This window comes from Macrobrachium rosenbergii, chromosome 29 (assembly GCF_040412425.1).
Source record: "Macrobrachium rosenbergii isolate ZJJX-2024 chromosome 29, ASM4041242v1, whole genome shotgun sequence".
Taxonomy (NCBI): Eukaryota; Metazoa; Arthropoda; class Malacostraca; order Decapoda; family Palaemonidae; genus Macrobrachium; species Macrobrachium rosenbergii.
This window is the reverse complement of record NC_089769.1, coordinates 17,741,675-17,752,565: the sequence shown is the minus strand read 5'-3', so window position 1 is coordinate 17,752,565 and position 10,891 is coordinate 17,741,675. Positions and strand designations below refer to the sequence as shown.

At 38.8% G+C, this 10,891-nt stretch overlaps 1 protein-coding gene across 1 annotated transcript; it reads right to left on the bottom strand.

The window, feature by feature from the left end:
- Positions 1-951: 951 nt before the first annotated feature.
- Positions 952-8,042, bottom strand: LOC136854641 (discoidin domain-containing receptor 2-like). The gene is made up of 6 exons (XM_067131202.1): positions 7,790-8,042; positions 5,542-5,689; positions 4,971-5,150; positions 4,321-4,454; positions 3,270-3,480; positions 952-2,811 (listed from the first exon to the last, which is right to left on the bottom strand). The coding sequence occupies exons 1-6, from the start codon at positions 8,006-8,008 to the stop codon at positions 1,088-1,090; spliced, it is 2,616 nt and encodes an 871-aa protein (XP_066987303.1). The 5' UTR covers positions 8,009-8,042; the 3' UTR covers positions 952-1,087.
- Positions 8,043-10,891: the final 2,849 nt, after the last annotated feature.

The window sequence follows — 10,891 nt, the reverse complement described above, 5'->3', positions numbered from 1 at the left end:
CAAAAGTCACTTTTCCGAGGAAAATTTATCTAAAGATGTTTATAGCGAAGTCTAAGTAACGTCACTGAATTTTAAATGGAATTTCATTACAGACGTTAGCCTGTTAGACTGTGATGTAATACCACTGAGCAACGTCATAATGTTGCATCACTTCTGGACGCGTCATATCTATCCGTAAAACTTTATTCCCGAGAAAGATCGTTTCCGAAAAGGCGATGGAAGCATTTTTGTCACCCTTTGCCTCCCATAGTCTTCTTATTTCGAGAGGCAGGTCGTTACTTCGCTTCGGGATTAGACACTACTTTCCCTTACCTTTTATCCCCCTTCAGGGCTTTAGGTTTTCAAGTTGCCCGTCCTGTCGGCCTTTCATCCGAAAAAATGAATAACACATAGTCTTTAAAAGATTTTACTTTGACGAAACTACTTTGTGTGAAAGAAAAAAGGTTTCAACGCATGCTGATATAAATTGTTTCTTTAACTAAATTCTTTTAATTCAGTCCATACTTTCATAACTCGCCACTACGCGATGTTTTTAAAACGTTTTCCGGAATATTCACAAGCCATGTCGCTCAGTTTTTATCTTGAATCGTTTCAGTCGAGACAGAGAAGCAGTTCAAACTGCCTTATAGTTTTTCAAACGATCGGTGAGTTTGGGTTAAGATAATGTTCATTCTGCTTATTTCTCAACGCTTTCATTGAAATTAAAGTCCTCAAATGTTTTCTTCTAGTTTGTAACAACACAATAAATTAATTTTAGTAAAGTTATGATATCACTTGAAAATTCCTCCTATTTCGTCAGGTCCAGATATGACTAGCAATTAATACTTGATTTACCGTAACGGCTATTTTCGATATTCACTTATTTGTTGTTATATGTTTAGTTCATCCAAATGAAAACAGTGCTTGAAATGCATGTGACACCGAAATGCGCATGACACCGAAACAGCTATATCAAATTTTCGTTGTAGGCGAATGTTCTGTACAAAATTAAATAAAAAATATCACTAAAATACTCGAACGATAATATCTTGTCACTCCCCCAAGGTAAAATATCGCCATATACACTCGAAAGGGTATGTAATTCCCATTAAAGGAAGTAATCGAGAGAGTAGCCGAGATTCTTCCTCTGAAGGAACATGAGGATCTCCCAGAAGGGAGGGCGCTGCCTCTCGTTAGGCCTCCAGCAGGCTGTCATCATGTCATACATCTCCCGCGGGCACAAGGACGGCTGCGGCAGAAGCATCATGCCCGTGCCATCGCCGTGGTAGCAGTGAGATAGGTTCTCCAACACTCCTTCGTCGCTGAGCTTGTCATAAGGCTGCTGACGGCCCATTGTCAGGACCTCCCACAGGGTCACCCCAAAGGACCACACGTCACTCTTGGTTGTGAACTTGCCCTGGAGAACAGACTCCCAAGCCATCCACCTGATGGGCAGCAGGGAGCGGTTATCGCTGTTCGATCTATAGTAATGTCGCGAATATAGTGGTCTGCTCATTCCAAAGTCTGCTATTTTTATGGTGAGCTCAGTTCCGACTAGACAGTTTCTAGCCGCAAGGTCCCGATGGACTATACTCAGTGACTCGAGGTATTTCATGCCAGAGGCAATCTGAGATGCAATGTAGACTAATGCTCCATAACTCAGAACAGGCGGGTCCCCTATATTCATTGAGGATCCAAGTGAGCTCTGACTGCCTACTCCCTCTAAGATGTGTCTCTGGAGGAAATGGTACAAGTCGCCATAGTCCATGTACTCAAAGATCAAGCCAATGGGTTCGGAGGTAACAACTCCCAGCAATTTCACGATGTTGGGGTCATCGACTTGACTGAGTGTTCGGAATTCCTGTTGAAAGTCCTCTTTCACATCTTCAGATGCCCCAGTCTTAAGGCTTTTCATTGTCACTAGACCTGAAGAATTTCCTGCAATGTGCTTTGCTTCACACAGCTGAACTGAACCAAAGGCACCATCTCCAAGGTTTTCTATGATACGTATGTGATTCCTCGACACCTCTGGCACTTGTCGGCCATTGCCTAGTTTTGACAAATCCAATGAAGAATATTTGACAGTACCAGTTACACTCTGGATGTCTGAAGACTGACAGAGAAGAGGTGCAGCATAATATTCTTGCTCTGGCGGAGGTGGGAGTGGAGGCACAGGTGGTGGCAATGATGCCTCTCGATGTGTTCGAGAGGCTGGAAGTGAAACAGGTGGCAGGGTAAGTGGAACAGGTGGGGGTGGGGTATATACCTCAGAAAAAGGAGGTGGGGGCGTTACATTCATATCAGGCACAGCATAATCCACAGAGTCATCTGTGTCCAAAGGAAGTGGACATTTCAAGGGGATTTCTGAGGGAGTCCCATCCCTAGCAAGAGTGTAGTACCCATCATTATGCATGGGTCCCTTGAAAGGCTTCTGGTACATGGCCATTGTCTCGTCATCCATGGCGACATGGCCGTACAACTTTCCTTTGGCCCTGGAATATCCATTGGACATGGGCGTCAAATTAACATTGATGTGCACATCTTTCATCTTCATGGAGACCTTCTTGGCATCAAGGCCACTGTCAGGTGATGGCGGTGACTTCTTGTTGGCCTTTTTGATCATCCTACCGCGATAATACACGACGCCCACGGCTAGAGGGATCATAGCTAGTATGATCCCAAGAGCAACCAGGCCTCCCAGCAGCACTGATGAAGGTGACTCCTGGGCCGAAATGGAAGGTGCAGTCTCGTTTCCAAGCCCATCCATGTCTGGTCTTTCTGTAGCCACTGGAATGGGTGGCTCCTCTTCTGTCAGCTCGCAACGGCAAGGCACTGGACAGAGAGTAAAGAATAGCAAGAAATTAAGGTAATGGCAACACTGCAAACAGGCTGTTGGTAATGAGTATATATATATATATATATATATATATATATATATATATATATATATATATATATATATATATAATACATACATATATATATATGTATATATATACGTATACATACATATATACATAAATATATATCTATACATATAAATACATATATATATACAAATATATGTGTATATATATATATTTATGTACATATATATATAACAGATAGTTTACATTATTCACTTATGTGTATGTGTGGGTATATATGGGAGATACTTATTATTCTTTTACACTCTTCAAAGCTAAAACTTTATCCTCTCTTCCAAAGTATAATGAAAACGTTTAAATTCAAATTTGCACTTGACGAATAACCAAAGAAAAGATAAACGATTAAAAAACGCGAGAACACACCCGAATCAAAAGCGACCTCCGAAATCATCATCCAGCGCAGGGAGAAGAAGAGTTGGAGCTTCACGTATTTTCCAGCCATGTTGTGGAGGTTTATGGTCACGTTGCGCGCGTTTTCAAAGATGCGGTCAACCACGTACTCGTAATCCACAGACGGCAGGACGTGATAGTACTTCCCTCCAGCGCTGAAAAGGACACGGGCGTGGGAGAAAACCTGGAAGGAGGAAGAACAGGAGGCCCAAGGTCATTATTTGTGAAGAACTTTCTATCTAGGTGGTCTTGGATTTTAGTGATATTATATTACAGGAAGCTACTTTGTTTGTCTAAAGATCTTGCCCAGTTAGGTGGGCGTGTCTTCCCTTAATTGCTCGGTAATTATTCGTTAACGGCTTGACGAATAGGACACCTCTAGGACAAAGTCTTTAAGAAATTACTGTAATTTACACAAGCGCAGGGCAGCGTAAGATGGTCAGGTTAGAGTGGTGTTCTGTAAACATCGCTGCAACCAGTATTTCGTTTTAAAGAAGAATGTATAAGAAAAAATTTTGTTCTATAAACAAATCTCAAAATTTCGGACCTGCAGAGGATTGCTGTTCAAGAAAGCTAAGACTTCCGATATATTATCTGTATGCTGTGACCTGAATCGTTTTAAGAGACATTTCATTGAATTACTGCTTCGATTTTAAACAAGTGGGTCAGTCAAGATAATTTTCAGATGTGGTGTAGTATTACTTAAAGCATGTAAAATATTACAACATCAGAGATAACAATTATTTCAAGTTGTAGGAAAGATTATTTCAATCTTGATAAAATCTGGAAACGATGGGGCAGCGTTAATGAAAAGGTGGTTAAAAGTAAATGGATTTTTGAGGGTAAAGGAAGGCAGTGGAGAGAGAGATGCTTACAGAAGAGAACGCAGACCTAGCTTGGAGAGTGGCAGAGTTGACTGATCCCAGAACTAGATGCAATAGATAGGCGCAACTAATAGTTTTAATGCAAAGGATTCCAAGTTTAAATGGCGTCTTTGGGACTCTCAGTACAACGCAGTAATTACCTGGGTGTCCTTCGTGAAGAAGTTGTTGGCGTAGATGTGCAGAGTCGAGAAATTCCTGAAGGTGTCGAACTCGAACACTATTTCGATGGGCTTCTTCCCTCGGGTGTCGTTCTTCCAGCCCACCCATTCGTACCCTGTAGGGCGGGAGTGTTTTGTTATTATTACTGTTGCTGTTGTTGTTCTGAAAAATTTCATCTTCATAAAACAATTTGTGAATTTTCTCTGGAACTGTGGCTGTTAATATAAAATACAGATTGTTCACTGAATTTGTGAACTCTGAATGTACTTTATTATAAAATGTGCGTATATATATGTTTTTGTATTTTACAATACAGAAACTTAATATATAATAGTATATATATATATATATATATATATATATATATATATATATATATATATATATATATATAAAATATGTTTCTGATATATATATGTATATATCATATATACTTATATTTTATATTAGTGTACACCAAATGTTCACAAACTCCTTGAAAATTCTGCATTCTATATATACAGGCACAATTCTCGAAAAAACTCATAAATTGTTTTATGAATATACATACATACATCGAAAGGATTTCTACTATGAAAGCTTTTGAACCAGAAACAAATTCCGCAAAATCTCCAGGTCCCAAATTCCTTACCCCTCCCTTTGCCCAGGGCATCCACCCTGAAATTCGTGTGGCCGGTCTCGCCATCGGTGAGCTGACCGAGGCCACCCGTCAGATACCCGTCCTTCCGTGACCCGTCGTAGGTAAGGTCACGAAGGGCACCGCCTCCACCGCGGACGTCGCCGTCGGGCATTGAGTAGGAGACGAGGCCGTCTGTTGAGGAGAAATTGGTTTTTGATTGAAGGAATGAAAATAAGCATTTAAAATTTTTAAATATATTATTGTATGAATATAAACATTAAAAATTATGAGCTTAAAATTATTAAAATTACTGATTTCAAGACTGTAAAAATTATCGGAATGAATTGATAATTTAAGGTTGTAAATGTTATATCATACATATAAATATATTAAGGGCATACTAATATCTAAATTTAAAGGATATACTAATATCTAAATGCGAAGGTAAAAATTTATGCCCAAAATAAATGTAATAAGAATTATCGAGAAAAAAAATCAAGCACAAGGCATAAAGCACGCTAACACAGACCTCCTTAAAATACCAACAAGAAAATACTAAGACAAAAGAAAGACCAACACAGACCTAAGTATCTGCACCCGTAGAGTTCCACGCGCATGCAGACAGTCCTCGGGTGATCGCTGTAGGGGACGAAGCGCACGCGCGTCGCGATGACGGGTGGGCTCAGCTGCGAACTCTTGGCTAGGTACGTATTCGTGTTCCCTTCTAGTAACTGCAAGAAGAAGAAGAGCGAATATTATTAGATTAAGCGGTTCATACAACACTTATCAGGAAATCGCCAGCAGATAATTAGGGAATCTATTTTAATGTTGGCTTCATGATTGTTTATCGTCAAGTTCAAAAAGCAGGAAAAATATAAGAGGAAAAAAAATCGTATTGGGGAAGATGGCCAACGTTGAAATCCCTGTCAGTAATTTAAAAACACAAAGCCAGGAAAGTTTCTAAAGAAAAGAGGCATATTGAATCATTTATTCTTACTAAAAATATTTTAAAAATGTCTGGTATTAAGGTTCGCAATATTTGCCAAACGGTAAAATATTTATTCACGTCAGGAGGTATGAATGAAAGGCACTCTGCTACTCTGTCCTTGAGAGAGACGCTGTATCATTGCCATTCGTTCCGCTACACTTCCATTCATGGAGCTTCGTACGGGTATTTTCATTCATGAAAAAAAGACCTTACTCTTTCATTCACCTCCTTTGAGTGACATGCCATTACGCTCAGAGGGAGTGGCCAGTGATACAAGTGTTAGAATTTAACTGGTTTTATCTATAAATGGAAGGACGTATGTACACATGTGTATGTTCCACATACACTCTGAAGCGCATTGAGCAATTTCAACCAAACTTGGTATACATATGACTTACTATCTCGAAAAGAACATTGTGGGGGTAAGACTTCACTAGTACCGAAGGGTACCAAAGTGGGTGGGGGTGGAAGGGCTTCCCTGAAGCGGGGCTGGTTCTGTCAGGGAAACGGGGCTGATTATTCCCGTAGACTTAGTAACTTTACGAATTTATCATACCTAATTTCGGTATACTACATATGACTTACTATCTGGAAAAGAATACTGTGGGGGTAAGACATCAATGGCACCAAAGGGGGTGGGGGCTGGGAAGGGGCTGACGGGAGAGAGAGAGAGAGAGAGAGAGAGAGAGAGAGAGTAGAGGGGTGTTAGGGAGAAGAAAGAGAGGAAGAGATAGGGAGCATCGAGAGAGAAAGAGAGAGAGAGAGAGAGAGAGAGAGAAAGAAAGAAGGAAAGGAGTGAGAGAGAGAGAGAGAGAGGGGGAGAAAAGAGAGAGAGAGAAAGAGTAAGAGGGAGAGGAATTGAGAGAGAGAGAGTAGAGGGGGTGTTAGAGAGAGAGAGAGAGAGAGAGAGAGTTTATTGGTTGTCATTCAGAGTTTTCCCGGGCAGCGCCAGGTTTTCAGCTAGTGTGTGTATATGTGTATATATATATATATATATATATATATATATATATATATATATATATATATATATATATATATATATATATATATATATATGTGTGTGTGTGTGTGTGTGTGTGTGTGTGTGTATACATATATATAAACTTTTTAATCAAATTAATGAATGGAAAAGTACTTAATATGCTTTTGCCTTTGTTGGAAATCTATATAAAGAAAACGAATGGGAAACCTGACATGCTAGTTTTTAATACAGATACATTTAATATTCAAAACGAGTTGATGAAATTTACTTTTGGATGCAATTCACCCAAATTAAATTATGGATATTTGTCAGTGATTAGGAAGGAATGTGGGAGAATCATTTGAAAGCGAAGAAAATTAAGTGGGGAAAAAAATCTTCAAATAAAAATGTCATATAGTTGCAAAACTACAACTTGATATAAATAAATCAAATGATATTAAATATTATAGGGATTTCATGGAAACGTAGTATTAAAAAGTTAAGCAAATTAATGCAAAACATTCAAAACAAGGTAAAATAATGGGAAATATTGTTTACAGTTACAGAGATGATTAAGCAACAACATGCTTACTGATTAATGGAGCATTCATTAGTATGGTATGGATACTGGAATAGCACTAGTGAAATAAATAAAAACTAAAGCAAATAATGACGAACAATAACGAGAGGAAGATAATGATTTATAAATCTAACCATAAATTAAACTTTCTTTTTAAAAACAGTTCTAAACTGGAATTCTGAGGAAAATGACCATTCCCTTTCCCGTCTCCAAGAAATTTATATAAAATAACACTGAAAATATATATATAAAAAAGTAACAACAACGTAAAATTTCAAAACGGAATCAATTTACTGTACCTCCTCGCCCCTTCCGTCAGTGTAGGTGACCCAGTGCTCCAGCCCGGGCCGCCAGATCTGCAGCTTGTATTTTCTGGCGAACTCGCGCCCCTGGCCGTTTCCAAACCTCCCTTGGACCTCCACCTTGGTGACGATGTGGAGTCCCCCGAGGTTGACCTCCAGGTACTCGGTACCCTCCCGGTAGACCATCTCCCTGGGGCACCAGGCTCCTCCGCCCATCTCCGAGTGGGCCCTGGAAGAGAAGGGATCATTTTGGAATTTGAGTTGTAATTATTTTTTCATTAATAAATAGAATTATTTCCTACATTAAGCTGGAAAAGAACGAATGGTTTTCTAATTAGATTATTTATTAATTTGTTTTTGTGGGTTTTCCGTGTTTATTTTGAATAATTTTCTCTTACTAGATGAAACTACGGCTTTATAATAAGGTTTTTAATTGCTTTTGGTTTTCCATTATTTATAATTATTTCCCTGTTTTTAGGTAATGACCAAATGTAAAGGCCGAAGTGACTGTCCTCCCAGAATGCTCTTAATTAACCTAGGTTCCGCGGAAAGAAGAGACTGGGGGAATAATGATCCGATTTCATTTATTGGGCAGTTAATCTAATGCAAAGGCCAATGTGGCGTGCAACCCGATTTTAGTATCTTACCAGAAGGAAACTGGAAAAGGAAGAGCCTTGTGAAAGATAGGCTTCAGGAATCGAAGAAAGAATTCCAGAACTTGGCAGACGAGGGATATAAAGTCACCGGACCGAGCCATCTGGGGATTTGCATTTTTCTTCTTCTTTTATTTTTTATTTTACAAATTAGAGATTTCTTTCTTTTATGACGAGATAGGAGAGGTCATTGTCAGTGGTTATTGTAATTTAAAGTAAGGCTTTTTTTTTATCCATTTCATAACTTTGAGGGAGATATATTTGTTCGTGCTGTTTTTAGGTATAAAATTAAGTTTTCTTTTTATTTCACAAGACGTCAGACCTGACTTCGTATTTTTCTTCCTTTAAATCAGAGAGCGACAGCTTCCAGTGACATCACATCCCAGTGATGAAACCAAGTGATCTCACCAGTTATTCTCATCAACGAAACCCTGATATTTTCTCTCGATTCAATAATTAGTTAACATCCTCTTGGGCACTTTAAAAATCGTCCAAAAACTTAGAAGACCTGAAATTCCTTTGCGAACGTCAAGGTATCTACAAATGCCATCCGATCTATCAAAGGCGAGGCTGTCATCTCATTAGCGTTCGATGTAGAGGCTGACATTTGAAAAAAGAATTATAATTGATGACAGCATCACCAGGGAATGTACGGCAGTTGATATCATCGCTGGGTGAAAAAAAAAAAGAGCATAGCAATTCTAAGAACTTAGAAAGACGCAAAGTGTGGTGTAGTTTGTAGGAGAGACAGAAGGAACAATTAAGGGGAATATGTTTTCGATAACGGAAACGGAATCTGTAGACAATATAGAGGATTATGTAGTTGATGATAACCTGTAGCAACAGTTGGTCTGTCTATAATATTACAAGGATAGTTGTTGACTTTCGAGGTTTAGTTATTTTAATTAATAAGAATGAAAAGAACATGAAGTGTGTAAATGAGTCATAATTGCATTGATGTGCCAGTTTGATTTATTCTTTTATCGTCTTTTTTTTTTTTTTTTTTTTTTTTTTTTTTTTTTGAACCCGTTGTTTCTAAAGATTGTGGCTAGAATCATTACGTTTTACTGATATCCTCTTAATATGGTATTAAAATTTTTGTATCACTCCATATATATTTGTTCACATAATAATAAATAATAATAATAATAATAATAATAATAATAATAATAATAATAATAATAATAATAATAATAATACCTCTTTACTGTCGAAGGAAGCCCTCGAATATATATTTTAAGTTTGTGTTACGTTGACAAAAACCTACGCCAAACGTTTGCTTTACTTCTTTTTATTTCATCTGTACATCCACGTTTGTTTATTACCTTACAGCAGTCATTTCCACTTCCTTCAACTCTTGATTGATAGGTATATAGCAGTATGTGGTATGTCTCTGAAAATAACCTTCCATACAAGTTGACCTTTAATGACCTAAGACTTCGCCATATTTTATTGGATTATTTTATCAAGTTCTTCGTTAAGTGCAGTTGTCATGGTATAATTGAAGCGTTGTATAAAACAAGCATAAATGCCATCAACAGCCTTTGAATACAGCCACAGTCAATACTCGTAAGATTAATAGCCTGTGATTGCTGCAGCAGTCTCTGGTGTCAACAGCACCCTTTGATGATTTCAGTATAGTGTTACTGAAACAACAACAGCTTCGCTTCGACCCGTAAAAACCACCAGAAGCTTTCGGTGGTGGTAAATGTCTGCAATTTGAGCAAGAGCCCCGAAGAGAGCAACAAATCCGAGCGATCGTAAAGTGTCTTTGATAAATCGGCAAGTCCTTACAGAGAGCGTCAGCCCCAAATGGCAACCACAGCCTCCGGCGACATGCAGCCCTTGATGATAGCAACAGCACTCGAAGCCACCAGTGACTGTAATGACAGCAACAGCTTATCATGGCAGTAGTCTCCTCGCTGCTGGGAGAAAGGGAGCTGGGGATTTGGTACGATACATATACACATGTGCTACCGGGGTGTAAGCGATGTCAGGCAGGGCAGCCGATCGAGGCTACGGCCTACCCCAACGCCAAATCAAAGTCCTCCAAAAGAAGGCATCGTGCTTACCCCATATGAAAAATGGGAAAAAGCACGTTAAACGAAGAAGAAGAAGAAGAAGAAGTAGAAGTAGTTCCTATACAGAGGCCCAGAGGGAGAGTTTATGACCTCAACGGTAATTAATAACGGTAATAACCCTTAGATAAAGGATGACTTTCTGATGACGGTAACGGTCCCTACCAAAATAACGGAGAGAATTAAATTCCAGCAACTTACCTCTATGAATAGTAACAGTCACGCATAATGTCAGTAGGCCGATGTAAAAAAAAAAAAAAGATGACTCTACCAAACTGCAGCAAAAATGTTTGATGACGACGACGCACTGCTGGCAAGCCTTTTCACTTGCTGTCAGTTACTGTCAATTATTTCGCCACTCGACAAGA

What these genes read in the sequence shown, in the direction of transcription:
- LOC136854641 (XM_067131202.1), bottom strand. Translation starts at nt 8,008, where the DNA reads ATGGGCGGAGGAGCCTGGTGCCCCAGGGAGATGGTCTACCGGGAGGGT. An exon ending in TGCCCTGGGCAAAGGGAGGG is followed by an intron (nt 4,455 to 4,970) that starts GTAAGGAATTTG and finishes CCCGCCCTACAG; the next exon opens with GGTACGAATGGGTGGGCTGG. An exon ending in TCTTCACGAAGGACACCCAG is followed by an intron (nt 3,481 to 4,320) that starts GTAATTACTGCG and finishes TCCTCCTTCCAG; the next exon opens with GTTTTCTCCCACGCCCGTGT.